We start from the raw sequence: 16,358 nt of genomic DNA, 5'->3' as shown, positions 1-16,358 counted from the left end.
CATCTGCGCTTAGGTCTTCCTAATGGTCGTTTTCCAATTGTACTTCCAGTTAAAACTGAAAGCGTACCTACTTTCTTCCATTCTGACTACATGACCTGCCCACCACAGCCTCCTAGATTTGATGACACTCACAATGTTTGGTAAAAGGTATAAATTATGTAGTTTCTTTTTATGAAGTTTCCACCATTCCCGCTGCTCTTGGTTCCGAATATTCGTCGCAGGATCTTACTCTTAAATACTTTCAGTCTACGTTCTTCTCTCCGAGTAGACAGATGTGTACTCAACCGGTATTTACTACACACAAGTACGAACTGAAATTCACTATAGATTATATCCATGTAAGTGTATGAAACATATTAATAATAATATAAATTTTACATGCTAGTGTATTACTAGTAAAAAGAACTGAATATCTCTTCATAACCAGTGTACAGGAAATTACAACCATTTACAACCAGCTAAACCACCGAAATATTAATTATGATCTACTAATTTAAATATCTGAGAAATAAATCTTCACAGAAATTCATTACTAACCTGCTGGTGGGTGGAAGAGCCAAATGCTCTCGAGATCTGTGTCCTTGTCTGTGTCCCTGTCTACTATGACCGTACTCCAAAGCTCCGTATGACTGCCTGGTCTTTTGTTCCCATTCTTTGTTGAAATCCTCTGCCTCTTCTGTAAATGTAAATTTACATTGACAAACTACTCATTATACACTAATAACTTAAACTGCTCCATATCCAGTACTGGAAAATTATTCTAGGAATAAATGCTATGACATTTAGTATCTTGGAAATAATCTTTGATTAGTGGCTTTCCTCACATTACACATCATTTAAGGTGTTCCGAGTAGTAAGGGCAACTCAACGAAAATCACGTGCAAACTGAACTCTCAGAAATTACATTTGAGGTATTTGGGTGAGGTACAGTAGCAGCTAGTTCTGCTGCCTATATATTTAGTTCGTGGAACTCGTTCCTCTTTCTCTTAGACAATGTAATTTTAAAAACTATAGACGATTATTTTGATCTTTCACAGTGCATTTTAAAGAAATAAGGTTTTCCTGAATTCGTCTTTACTACTCGGAATGTCTCATTTATTATCAGGTTAAAATAAGTCCGAGTAAATTTTCTAAAATAGTTTGCTTTTAAATTTTAATTTTCAGATATTCTCCGAATTTAAGATGACTCGTGAGACAATTTATACATTTCTCTGTTCTTCATCTTCTAAGTTAATAGTTTTCTAAAACTATTTCATAAATATTATCACAAATTTGGCAATGGTGGCAACTAATGCTTCAAAAACTTTCTTCTGACTGATCTACGCGCCACAACAATACAAATCAAATAGGATACATAAGCCTACATATCTTGTCCTTAAATAATGGTTACCAGTATAAATTGAAGATATTACTGGTATTAAATATACACGGTATTCGGAAGAAGTGCAGATATTTTGAGAGATGATACAGAAGGTCAGTTTGATGAAAAAAAAGCGTATATGAGAATATGGTTTATTCCACTTGCAGGCCTCATAGTGGTCTGGTCTCTTGTAAATAGTTGAAAAGTAACCAAAAGCACACGAAAAAGTGACCAAGAACACACGGAAAAGTGACCAAAATTTCATCATGCCCCTTTTTTCCTTTGTCAATTTCTCCATCACCTCTTTCTTTGTTTGTTGTTGTTTTGTTTCATCTTTTCTTCTTTACTAGTTCTTTTTGAGCTTCCTCCTTTCTTAGATTTTCTAAGTATGCTTTGTAGTTACGATAAGCAGACTTAGCAGATGTAAGAAGCTTCTGAGTAAGTGGAACCAGTTCTGGCCTATTTCCGAATTTCTTCATCCTAGACATTTTATTTAACTTAGCATTGAGAGTTCTCAAAGTAATGAAATATTAAAATTCATCACCTACTCTTAAGAACATACAAGAAGCATAATACAAGACGAACCACACAAACACACACACAACGTTGAGCGGAGCGTTAACTATTACGAGAGAAAACTAAAAGACTATTATGATAGAAGAAAGAATAAACACAGAAGGGTTCTCAACCCCACCTTGAGAGCTTAAGCATCCACCAACCATATATTGTGCTTTAGAAAGAATAAAAGCTGAAGTGAGAATAAAACACTGTTTCACATGTGGCAGCAAGTACTGAAGCTTTCATAAGAGTAATGAGTAACAAGTTTCTGCCTTTTTCCATTTATTTTTACAATATTTTCCTTAGAAAACTGCCAATGCAAAACATAAATCACACCAAAAAGTCAATTTACCTCCCAAAAAAAGTAACTTTTAGTGACAAATTTGAAAAAGGTAACTTTTAGTGACCAACTTGAAAAAAAGTAACTTTTAGTTTAAAAAAGTGACTCGGTATGAGCCCTGCACTTGGTTTCTGAGAACAGAGATGAAAGGATGAGGGGACTTTCGCGTGTCCGTGCAATTAAAAAATCTAGCATACCCTGTAGTTGATACATCGACGAAACTATAACTCATTGGAAAGGTTATACAGTAGGCTTTCCGACGATAAACAGATTATCACAATAATGTCGAAGAGAGGGAAGTACAAAAGAAAATTTTATAAAATTCCCTCCAAAATTGTCCCGTTTACTACGTGTTATCGAGTGGCAACACTGTCATTTGGCCAACAAACATATTGAGTGGATTCTACATTGTATGCCTAAGATGATGTGAAAGTCGCACGTTGGTATCTGGAATAGTACAAAAAACTTAAGAGCAATGTATTCAATTGCCAAAGATCAGTACTTGACCTGCAATAACAGTGTCATGAAGTAGATTAATGTTGAGGTTTCAATACAAAATATATTCAAAATGCAAACCATACAATACAAGGTGGAAAGACAGAGATCGTTATTAATGTAATTGCACATTAATATCTGCGGTGCAGTACAAATACGAAACAACGTGGGGACTGCTTATACTATGGCACGTGACTAAAGCAAGTATTCAAAAATGTCACCACCTTCGATGCATTTGGCATGTTATTATAATGGGTGTGTTTTGAACTCAACATTAAACTAACCTTCTTCTAGGTTTATGAATTCTTGTCGTTCTTCTTGTTCCCCTGAGTGCACGTTATGCTCCCTTTCGAGAACATGCGCACGTTCTCCAATATGATGGCCAATCGCCAATTTCTTCATCCCGCTTCGAGAGTCGGAGACAGATTTCTTTGTTTCTTTGATACCACCTGGAGCTGTTCGTGTCGAAGAAGACGCTTGGTATACCTGTCAAAATACAACAGTATATTACACACTTATAAAAATTATTATATTTCCGAAAGTTTTTTTTTTTTTTTTCGACCCAACTGACTCAAAAGATCATTCAAAATATACAGTTTGCTTGAGAGATCATTCAAAATGTACAGTCAGATTAAAAAATTCTTGAAGCCATCAACATCTACAAAAATTTTGTACTAACTAACTCTATGGCCTGCGGAACTCAGCGGTTCAATGCTACGTTCACAAAAGGTCTCCACTGACTGTCTTTAGCCAACGACTCAATTCCTACTTTGTATTCCTATTTCTGAGAGATCTGTCTTAATATTGTTTTCATCTGCGCCTAGGTCCTTCGTAATGGACATTTTCCGATTGGATTTTCAATTAAAATTTTGAAAGCGTTTCTACTTTCTTTTTTAGTCTGGCTATATGACCGGTCCAATTGAGCCTTCTACGACTTGATGACCCTAACAATGTGTAGTAAAAGATGTAAATTATGAAGTTACTCATTACGAAGTTTTCATCATTTCCCATTTCCGTTCCTCTTGAGCCCGAATATTCGCCTCGGAATTTTATTCTTATATACATTGCGTTCTTCCTTCAGAATAAGTGACCATGTTTTGCAAAGATGCAGCTAACTGGCATGATTCTGTAGCACTCCTAATAGTAATTAAAAAGGCAATAAAAGAAGTGAGGATCTCTCTTTAATTTAAATTAAATATTTATTACAAGCCAAAATGTTGTATTATCCTACCTACGGTTGTGACAATACAGCCTTTCAAGGAGAGGTAGATAGCCCCTTTTTTAAAAAGACTATTTGTGTCTACATAACAAAACTGCGAGTAAACTTTGAGTCCATGAAAAATGCAATTCCAATAAACTAGACTACTTTAGAGCTCGGTGCTAATAAAGTACAAAAGAAACCAAAGCGCATATTCTTGCTTCTTACAACAAATTCGGAAAGGTTTATCGGTTTGTTCATAAAAGGCACAAGTGTCATACCACAGTAAAATACCGAGTTCTGTTCGGGTTCACATTGGGATTCTAATATTAATTTCCCCGACTTCCCATGGCTGAGTGCTTAAATTTTCCCTGACCCGCGATACCGCAAACATGATCTTTCATGATTAGGTTTTAAAAAAAATCATTTTCTTGATCGAACTCTTCCATCTGCACAGACCTCCTAATCGTTCAAATACAATATCATTTTATTTTCTTACTGTAAATACTTATAAGTCAAGCTTCTTATATCTAGAATATAATAAAACAGTAACACCAAACAATGATTATACACTAACGATAATTTTAATAACTTTGCATCCTGAATACATTTATAAACAAACATAAATAATTATCATAATTGGCCTATCTCTGATTATTTATTTAATCGACAAATTTAACATGTTATAATTTTTTTTCTGTTTGATTTATTCTATTTATTTTTTTCCTTTCAAAGCTTCAAGCTTTAACGCCTTTCGGTGCTCCTCAAGGTTTTTTATTCTTAATTTCCTTCAGACTTTTCTTTTCTTTATTATTTTGAATCTGCCTTGATTCTTTGAGGTGTTCTTCGTTCTTTTTTTGTGAGCAGCTATTATTATTCTTTCTTCTTTATTTTTTAAAAAAAGAAATAAAAAAAACTGTAAAATATAGCAGATTTCCCTGACTTTTAAGGTCAGTATAAAACCGCTGTAGGATTATTCTATAAAAAAATAAAATGAAAAATTGAAATAAAATAAATTACCACTGAATTTAGATTTCATCTTGATCTGTGAAAGAAAAAAAAAAGCAGTAGGGGAACTACTGCCTGCCAGCCAGGGTATAAAATTGCGATAGAATGAGATTAACAGTGTGTCTACACAGTTGAAATCTGTTTTCTAACCAGAAATCCAACCGCTAAGATAAATCTTTCCAAATGCCATGTGGAAGAGGCATTAATCTAACGAGAGTTCATAAAAAATTGTTTAGGAATGAGCTATAAAATGATTGTTTCTTAGGGGCTCTTGCCTCTAAGTGATCACTTGTCGATATGAATTTAATCACCAACATTTTTCTTTCTTTAGGTACTATTTCAATTGCAGGCGAAACACCATGTCGATGCTTCATTTCTTTAAAAAAAAAAAATATCCTTAAGGAATTGCCTAACGCCCATGAATGCCAATATAAGGGAACAACGTGGAGCTAGAACTGCACAAGTATTTACTTAGTTTAAACTGATATATTATAAACAAGTTTAACAACAGCAAAATATCTACTAATTATTGTAAAACAAAAAGTTGAGCTCCCTTGAATTCTGAAAGACGAGCCCTTCAATAATAAACACTAGTGTAAACACTCTTAAGAACAGTATGAATTTACATATAAGACCCAAAGTTTGTACATACAAAGATAATAGACAGTAGGTAGTAATGATCCTAACAGGAAGTCCTGGACATCCAGAACATGTTATAGAAGGTATTCACATGCATGCAGTACTCACTTTAATAGCATGTGTAACTAACCCGAGCACCCAGACTTGTATATCTCCCGGACAGGAATCCGGTCGTACAGATGATGAGTGTGTGAAGGGTACCGTATTCCATTCCTTAAAGATCTTGGAGCAGCTGAGTAATGGTTGTTGCCAGAGCCCGACTGTTGCAATCATATCCTATGAGTGCTCGATAGAGCTTAGATCTGGAGACCTAGTAGGCTGAGTAGGAGATTATAACAAGAGTACACCGGAATGGAGGTGCGCATTATTGTGCTGAACATGCTATCCCGCAAAGTGTTCAAATAATCCCGGAAGATAGGACTCATGACGTCAAATGTATTAATATTAAACTACATTTATATTCCCCTGAGTGAAGACCAGAAGTGAGTAGGATGTGTACCTTATTGCCTTCATACCAAAACGAAAAGTATGGGCCCTGTATGACATGCGAACACATGCTGGATTTTCCCGCTTATCTGCACATCTCTAAACACGATAATAATAATAATAATAATAATAATAATAATAATAATAATCATAGTTTAAGATTTTCCGTACTCTATTCACTTCACAAGATATACGGGGTTTGACAATTAAGTGTGAAATCGTTCTCAGTGTACGGCCACGGACAGCAGTTTTGTATTTTTTTCAGAAGCCTATTACTTCTGTGTCTCATAGCAGTGTTTGCGTTGCAGCGTGACGGTTTCGTGTTGAGTGGCGTGCATTCTTGTTTGTGCTTGAGCGTGTGTTCTGCTGTGAATATGTCAGAGCCGGAATTGGAGCAACGAATAAACGTGAACTTTTTGGAAGCTAGGAAAGAAGGAGAGTGAAATACAGGAAATGTTAGAGCAGGTGTACAGCGAGAATGCCATGAGGGAAACAGCAGTGTACAATCAGCGACAGAAGTTCTTTCCATTTGATGAAATTAGTTTCGTAAATAATTTCAGAATGGAAGGACAATCTGTAACGAGTCAAACATTGCCGAAGTTGGTCAAATTGTGTGTACCAATTGGTGTCTGGCTGTACGATTCGTAGCAGACAAAGTGAACACTGATAGCGAAACTCTGCGGAAAATTTTAACTAAAGACTTTGGCATGCACAAAATGTGTGTCAGAAGATACCAAATACCTCCCCAATGAACAAAAGCAAAGGAGGCTGGAAATACATACAGATCTGTTGGAGGGGAAGGATGAAGTTTTGGACCGAATAATCACAGATGAAACCTGGGTCTTCGCGTATGACCTATTAAACAAAGTGACAAAGTGCCCAATGGAAGACAACTGATTCACCATGACCGAAAAAAAAAAGTTCAGGCAATCAAAATTACAAAACAAAACGACACTGATACCATTTATTATTATTATTATTTATCAGTGGGATCGTAAATCATGAGTTCGTGCGGCAAGGTCAAACGATCAACCAAGTTTACTATTTGGGAGTGCTGCAGAGATTGTATAAGAAGGTGAGACGCAAACAACCAGAAGTTTTCGTGCGAAACTCATGGTTTCTTCTGCGCGAGACCACTGTCCATATGGAAGATTTGATCAGAAAACAGATAACTGTGGTAGACATGCACCGTACTTACCTGATCTCGCCCCAATGACTTTTTTTTTTTTTTTTTAACCCAAGGATCAAAGTAGTGTGGAAAGGAAGGCATTTTGATTATATTAAGGCTAATATGACACCTCTGAAAGCCATTTCAGACAAAGAATTCCAAAAATGCTTCGAAGGGTGGAGTAGACGTTGGCATCACTGTATACCTTTCCAAAGGGAGCACTTTCAAGATGATCACACCAGTATACAGCAATAAGATATGTAGCACAATTTATGGAACAAGTTCGCGAACTTAACTGTCAGACCTCGTAAATAATGGTGGAAAAGTAATATAGTTAATATAGTAATATCTGTACAGTGAAACTATGAAAACTTTTCTTTTTATTTCCATATTTGAAATTATTTAGAGAACCAATATTTAAACTATTTTTGTCGTAAAATATGAACTCTGCAAGGAAGAACATATTAAAAATTCAGGGACCACATAGCCGAAGTATATAATAACATAAAAAAAGAAAAAGCAGAACACTGAAATTTGAATCTCAGATTTGAAAAATAATAAAGGCTTTGATTATTCACGCAACTTATTTCTTACATCTATGCTAGATATGTCTGAAATGAATTCCATAAAAAAAGTATTTCTCTACATTTATTTCATTGTTCCCAGTTATTTCTGAAGTAAAATTATTATTATTATTATTATTATTATTATTATTATTATTATTATTATTATTATTATTATTTTTTTTTTTTTTTTTTTTTTTTTTTTTTTTATAGTCAGCAAAATTGGCATTACGTTTTCAGAAGAAAAATGAATCACTCAAGTAAAAAGTTAACAATAGTAATTTTGAAATGCAATGTGCAAAGTAATGGAATGCTTCTGGGACCACTTCCAATGTGGGCAATTTCTATGTTGCTCTCATTCTCAGATTCAGTAGACTCCAATTTTACGCACGTAAAACTACTACATACTTCAATTATGATTAGTGTACGTATAAACTTTTTATAAGGTGACAGTTAATTTTTGTTTTACCAATGAAATATTCCACAATAAATTTCGATAGGTTACCTCTTTCAGATAGTCAAGAATTCAATCGGGTACAAAGAATAAAATACTACGAAAACAAAAACAGTCAAATAATTTACTTCATAATTATGACAAGCTCATCATCATGATGAGACTGAAAATTTCTCTCACATGCATCAAGGCAGCAAAGACCATAACAGTCTCGCTAATCTCACGTGTGATGTATCATTTCATTGCAACGTGTGTAATTTGTTAGCGATCTTTTCCCTAGGCGAAAGTTACATAAAAACAGATGGAGTATGCGGCCATAAACCCATAGGAATTATGTAGTGTCACAGAACAAAAATTAAGTTCATGGCCATTCAGTTCATTCACGAGTTACATGAATATGGCCAAGCACTGTTTAGTGCTCAAGACATGAGAATATTTACTCCTTCCAGGGACAGTCTTAAGTGATTCACTCTGCATATTGTTGATACTAGTGTTTCTCAATCTTCTGGTACAGCCAATTTATGAAACAATTTGTGACACATTCACTGTTTTCTACATTGCTTCACTGTTTAACTTTGTTAGTAGGGAGGGTACAGTTTACAGTGAAGTCTTAACTAATGCAGTGTGTTTCACACTTCTCCACTGGATCTCGTACACTAAAAGGCACGCATGCTAGCCGCTAGGTAAACGAGAAGAGTATCAAGTTGTTATAGTAAGAAATGCTTCCCAAGAATGATCAATCAGTTGCTCCGCTGGTACCTAATCCGACACAGCTAACAATTGACACGCATTGTATTTCATATCTATCATCCACCTTAACTATGAAACGCGTGTATTATCTGGTTACTAGGGTTAGGATTTTATTACACTATGATCTTTTCTTTATAATGATTAAGATCTTTTCTTTACGTAAAGTAAACTTACAAAATACTGTGTCTCGTTTCATTTTTAAAAATTTTCTGTGAATATATGCTGTCAAAATAAGAATAGTAAAATCGTACAAAAATATGCCAAAAATGTAAAATAAATAAAGGCATCTATATACAGAAGTTTTTTTTTTTTAAAAAAACTAGTGTGTTTTAAATCATCCAATTTTTAATGAAAAAATTATATCGTAATGATCAACGTTTCTATTTATCAGAGATAAAGATGTAAAATCATCGAAATCCTAACCCTACTGATTATTACATTGTGTAACGATACCAATACATGTTTGAAAAGCACTGGTCTACAAAAAGGAAAAATACATAAATACTGATTATTGATACAGTTGTCTATATTATAATTTCTCCTAGAGCAATTTAAAGATGGTGAAACGACTTGAACAGTACTCCAAGAAGGTGGTGCGCGATGTTATTACTTTTCTATGAGCTAACTATTTGACAATTCATGGCGGATTTGTGGAGGTCTATGGAGAGAGTATTATGTGGCAGAAAGAAGTGTATATGTGCTATGCAACGTATTCGTAAGTAGTCGAACTGTGACATGTGATAACAGAAGTGGCAGACCAGCAACGTCCATCTCGACAGGAATATGTGTGATGTCGATGCGATAAAGACAAGAGTGAAGTTGCATGACGCTGCAAATCTCATAGTTCAGTGAGGAGGTCGTCCATGACCAGCTTGGTTTTAAGAAAAGTGTGCGCGCGTTGGGTGCCAAAACATCCGAGTTAGGATCAAAACACCTTCGAATGGGCATTTCCTTAACCACCTCACACGATACGCTCATGGAAGAAATTAATTCCTTCATCGCATCATAACGGGCCATGAAATCCCAGTACCCCTTGGACACCCGACTCAAAATGCCAGAGCATGTCATGGAAACATCCGTCGTTACTACCAGCCAAGAAATTCAAGACCACAACATTTGCCAACAAAACAATGTTTATTCTGTTTGGGACCGTCAGGGTGTTATGCTCAATTTCTGGCAAAGGGTACGAGCATTACTGCGAACACGCACTGCCAAACGATGGATAGGCTGAAAGCAGCTATATGTCAGAAATGAAAATGGACACTAAGAAAGAGGATGTTACTGCACGGTAAACTTAGGACCACATATTGCCTAACGGACCCCTACACATACCATGTTTCAATTGGGAAATTCTTGATTATTCTCCATATAGTCCTGATTTAGCCCTCTCCGACTACCATTCGTTTACTCTTTAAGAAACATCTTCATGGACGGCGTTTCGACACACTAGAAGAGGCATAATAGGCTACGTTTACCGGCTACGGGAACCTAGAGCAACATTTCTTCGTAAAGGGGATGGACGATTTGGTGTCTCGTTAGAATGCACCTTTGGACTGCAATATTTCCCATGTTGAATGTCATATATTAAATATGATACAGTTTCAGATATTTATCTCTAAACGTTTTTCAGTAAATCGAAAATTCACCTTACTTTTTGATACACCGTTGTATATAGCTAATTTGTTTTTTTCATTTCAGAATAGGTTCAGGTCTTGCCTAATTCGAATTTTAAGAATTTTAAGCGTCCCGAAGTACGCCTAAGACGCAGGATGTTAAATTATGCAAAGCATTTATAAAAATATGCGGCAGAAATTCTTAGTAACATTTGTAAACTTCAGATTTATGATGTGCACCTATAACTATCTAGATACCGATTTAGTTTTTCGTGTAGGCCACAGAGAAATAACCGTCAGATGCTATTCTTTATTCAATGATTCATAATTTCTGTTCAACTAATTGCCAATAAGCTGACAGTATGAGTTTTCTGTTTCGTGTATTTTTGTGTTCTAGTTTAAATTTTCACTCAGCCTTACGAAAAGGATACCAATTCAACCTTCAGAATGATCCAACACCTGACACTTCATAATCGTGCCCAGATCGCATGCGGTTACGAAGTGTGCAGGCGCAGTGTTCACTTGATGGCGAAACTATCAAGAATTGCCATTCCAAATTCATTATTACAGGATATGTACTTCACCGTGTTAATTGATGATGAATACTATTTTTATGCTCTGCGCAGCTGAAAGAAGAGCTAGAACATTACCGACTAACTTAATTATTAACTACTTTTTATCTAACTTTTATCAGGAAAATACAGTTAAAAAATACACATCAGAGTACTAAATAGGATCATTGTATAGATATTATATAAACAAGAAACATACTTGAGGACGTCCATCAGGTCCCGTCGTCATGGTCATCACAGAACTACTGCTGAAAGAATGACAATTTGGATTGTTGCCAATCTGTTCCTGAAATCAGAAAATAAACGAATATTAAAATAATGATATTAACGAAAGGAGAAAACACACCAAATCCTCTATAGGTACGAATCCAATGTTTCACAGAGTGAAAAAGTGCATGAGTGGCATGTGGTCTGAGTTCAAAAGCAGATTGGGTAGAGCAGTAGTTAACGCATCGGCCCAATACACCGAAGATTCCCGATGGTTCAATCATACACTTTTTCACTCGTGTATCATTACAATAATACTCTAGTTCTATTATATCAAGATGTAATTACATGTGATTTTTTTTTTTAAATAACCGGTATGAAATCAGCGAAATCTGTTAATAGTATACGTTTAAGTATCTAACAAGTCGAAGAATTTACTTCTCTAATTTACATACGTAGTTCTATGGTTCTGATAATTCATGTACCAAAGGCGAGCGCTCTACCACTGAGAATGAAGTTTAAAAGCTACACAGTTTTTACTTTCAAGTAGCAGTATAACTGTTATAAATAAGCAATAAGTTTGTTTAAAAACATAGTATACTTGATTCATACTATATTGTACTAGCACAAAATCCGTAAAACTGAACATTTTGTCTCCTTTTCAGTACAATCCGAAGCAGCCTCAGAGATCCCTTCCAACTTACATCTCCGAGACTATAGTGTACTTGAATTGATTAATGAAAGTGTACGTGAACGCTGTATTGACACTGACTCACCCATTCACAAGTTATTGGAAAACCAACCTTTATTATATTGATTAACAAATTAACTCTACGGTCATGAAGCAAAATTAGTTCCTCGCTTATTTACGAAGAACATGGAACAAAACAGAAGTAAAGCATGCTGGAAAATTAAATATTGCAGAAAGTTTCGAAGGTAGCAAAAGTGAAATAACCAGTTAACCCCAAAGCTACAAAAAAGCGTCCATGGTTACTACTACGAAATTCAGTATGTATTTTATGTATGTATGCATTTCTGTATTTTGACTTGAAAGTAACCACGCTAAGCTACCACAAGACTTTTTTTTTCTTCTTCTTAACAATACTCTGAAGTAATTTTGATCTGGTAGTCAATAATTCTCTCAACACGACTAGGCAGTTGGTAGCACCTCGTGTCATGAACGCCATTTCGACACGAAATGTAAGAAGAAAGAAGCAACATTTTCCCCAGATTTTAATAACAGCTGAAAGCTGTAAGGAAATTGATATGTTTATTTCATTCAATCATTTTCAAATAAAGCTAACTACTTATCCTCAATTATCTCATGTAAGTGTAAGAACACCTACGTATAACTTTTAGTAGATCAGGTCAAACGAAAATCTTCACTAAACAAAAAACGAAAAGTTATTGTTTCTCTAAACAATGCACCCAGAAACTCAACATTTACGAATAAGCAGTATTTTAGAAAGCACAATATGCAATCGGGGTTTTAACTCAGGAACTTCTGTTTTAAATAATCCGAACTATCAGCTAATCTGAAATTTGATGCCTAATGTATAAAAATTGAAACAAAACACTGACTACACAACTTTCGCCCAATACGTTTTAACTAATTTCGCTCCTTCGACTTGCTACTATTTTTAGTAGTCAATCAAATTGATGATGATGATCTTAAGTTTAACGTCCCTTTCAGCAGCGAGGCTATATGAGACGGGACCTACTGATTAACGTGGATTCCGAGCTCCCGCCGGGAATTGAACACGGGTCTCCAACGCCAAAGGCGTGTACGCTAACCGCTTAGCCACTAAGGAGCTCGTTAACCAAATTGACAAATTAAATTTATTAAATGGATTTATCTTCTATCAAATTACATTTCATCATTCGCAGAATACAAAAATCTTGATGTCGGCCGATACCAACAATCAGGAGCGTTTCTATAACAAAGCACAAAACTCAACTTCCACTTAGTAATTTCACTACAGCATCACCATTCGATTTGAGCAGTATTTTGTAAGGCTGACTTTTATACACTCATTAGATTGCGTAACTCGTAACAAAAAAGTATTCAGAGAAAATAAGCGCAATCTTGTCTTTTTTTTTTTTTCCTGTGAATGAAACTACAATAGAGGAATAAATTACACTCACTTTCCCACACGAAATTTACTGCACTGAAGGTCATTTGAAATGTATACAACAGCACGATGAAATTTTCTTCTTTCAAAATACGTAAATGCTGAAAATCTAAATGTGAGAAGTCATCCTGGTTCAACTCAAAACTTATTTATTGTAGACAATCAAAGTATTTTTATGGGAATATTTAAGTAAAAACAACTCTGATTTACAGCATCGACGCTATGAGACCTATATATGCCCCCACCAGGGTCGAATCCGACTCCCTGTATCGAGGCAACAACGCTTACTACTTACCTCTAACTTGCTGAATAATTACACAGAAATACTTGTATTGAAATACTGGAAATTAATGATTCCACAACGACGCCACAATTACATAAAATGACGAGTGTTTTATCTAGGTCTTATAAATGGATAACAGATATATGTTATTCGAATAGATCAAAAGTGTGTTACATTAAAGAAACAAGAATCAAGTGAACATCTAAAGCTTTTCGAACTACTGATGATTTGGACTGTAGAAGCGACCGAAAGTTTATTTATAATTTTTTCATCACCTTAGCCTTCAATCTCAACAAACGAGTTTAATTTTTAAGCTTTTAGCTTTCATGAAAATCATTCTATTTATTTTTACGATCCCTTGCCCTTAAGTGATGTCAAAACTAACAGCAGGCTTTCCAATGCTAATGAAAAAAATATATAAGAAATTACGACGAAAAAATATAGGAAGTTTTGTGAAGCTGTACAAAATGAACATTTCAGTTATTTTCTGCAACATTTTGAATGAACATTTCTGCATTTGGAACATTTTAAAAGAACAATGAACAAAGAAGCTCATATAACAATATTTCTACCTATTGGAAGGAACATTTCAATCATCCTATAGGTAGAACAGGAATGACAGAACAGAGAACGCAGAAATGACAATGGAATACTGAAAACGCAATGACAATGGAATAATAAGTGTATAATCGGGAAATGTATATTTGTGGTAAATTTCATAAGAAAAGAATTATAAATACGAAAATCAGAATGTTGCTACATGGACAAGATAGCTTTATTTTCGTTTTATTGTTCATATTTACTGTTCTTTCGACGTGAAATTTGCCACATACATGTCTTTGCCGGTTATACACATACTAACATTGTAAGGAATACCGAGGGAATTCGTTATCAAATTATATTTCTACAATAACATTTATAGACATGCGACAATAATTTTGGACATGAGTGTACATTTCAACTTATTCAAAATTAGAAAAATTGCCTCTAAATACTTAAACAGAAACAATAATTATGAACTAATTAGTTAATGTTGTTAAAATTAGCATGCCAAGTTTCTATGACCGTTATCTCTTCATCGATTGAATTGCTAGCTTAAACGATGAAACAGTAAACCAACAACCCAATTAGGCTGTAATTACCTGAAACTGATAACCCCACAACACGCACTACAAATGACACTATACTTAAAAACGATACATCCTGCTCGTAACGCTTGTTAATAACCAGCTTGTGTTAAATAGGATAGAGATGTTAGCTGAAGTGAATACAGCAAAACTAATTACAACAAACACAAGATTCACTTCCGGAACTTGTTCGACATCTTTTATCAAGGATTCACAAGAAACACTAAAAATAAGAGTTTAATTTCAAAATCGGCCAAGGTACATTAATTCATTAAAAAGTATCACTTTTCTTTTTTAAGTACGTTATTTAGGGGAAAAATATATTGAATCTCCCTTTACTAAAGAGATCATTTCACTGAACGTTCATATGTATTTATAACGAACACACTACAAAGGGAACATGATGGGTTAAAAACAGTTTTACCAATGAAAATTTATTAGCAGCTGACATAAAAAATTATGTATGTCTGGAATAATCCATAAAAGCTGAAATATCAAATGTTCGCCCTCCAAGTACATCATTTGCAAAAGGCAGAAATCTGAAAAGTATAACACCTGGTAAATGCAAATAGTAGCCATCTGCAGTCACAAGCTCGACAGAACACGACTGAATTCCGTAACAAAGGAAGTTTGGAGTCTGATTTAAAAAAAAAAAAAAAAAAAGACCTCAACTGCACGCTGCACCGGCCAACCAAAGATGGTTTCCCTTCCCAAGAAGTCATTGATGCTGGAAGAGGTAGTAGGGGATGTTGGAAGAATGTGACAGATATGGGGGAATATGGTGGGAGAGAAAAGGTATTATACATCAATTCATCGGAAGAATGCACTGTCCTCAGAGTGACATGTGAATGTGCCTCTTCGTGAAACGCCAAGGACAATGTCTGCTGACCATTGCTGAGTGCTTGAGGATAAGTTTGCGATGCACCGAGTTCAGCTCTGTAACATCCACAGTTATAGTTTCATTCCGACAAAGAAATATGATGGATTACTCCCATCAAATACCACTTATAAGCAATACAACATTCTGTGGATTTTGGAAAATGTCCAGGACGTTGATCACAACCCAACCACTATCCTGATTACGATTCTCTAATGTCGTAGCAGGTCCATTTTTCATCTGAAGTGACAATTCGATGCAAAACCTTCCAGATAAAGCCATGCAGAGAATTGCACATCTTCAGACTGAAATCCTTGTTGTATTAATGGGCACCCATATGAGTTCACATTCTTCACCTTATGGATTGTACTGAAACGCCGAATGACAGTAGTAAAAAGTGGAAGTTAAAAGTGGGGGGAAAGACATGATCGGAATATTTGTATATCAATGTTAGTTTTCCTGGTTGCTTCTAAAAGTTTCACGAAAGGTTGTATAACTATTAGGATACTGTCTTTTTTAGTTAAAATA

At 35.0% G+C, this 16,358-nt stretch overlaps 1 protein-coding gene across 6 annotated transcripts in view; it reads right to left on the bottom strand.

The window, feature by feature from the left end:
* The window catches only part of LOC145668825 (myeloid leukemia factor-like), a 133,315-nt gene that overhangs the window by 41,167 nt on the left and 75,790 nt on the right, over nt 1–16,358 (bottom strand). For all 6 annotated transcript variants that reach the window (XM_081737002.1, XM_081737000.1, XM_081737001.1 and 3 more), the window contains exons 3-5: nt 11,404–11,490; nt 3,038–3,239; nt 538–676 (exon numbers count right to left, since the gene is read on the bottom strand). In XM_081737002.1, the coding sequence (XP_081593128.1) occupies nt 538–676; nt 3,038–3,239; nt 11,404–11,490 (428 nt within the window). The remainder of the gene's footprint in view (nt 1–537; nt 677–3,037; nt 3,240–11,403; nt 11,491–16,358) is intronic.

This window comes from Thermobia domestica, chromosome 13, assembly GCF_964235325.1.
Source record: "Thermobia domestica chromosome 13, izTheDome1.hap1.1, whole genome shotgun sequence".
Lineage (NCBI taxonomy): Eukaryota > Metazoa > Arthropoda > Insecta > Zygentoma > Lepismatidae > Thermobia > Thermobia domestica.
The sequence above is the reverse complement of the archived record's forward strand: the minus strand, read 5'-3'. Positions and strand labels throughout refer to the sequence as shown.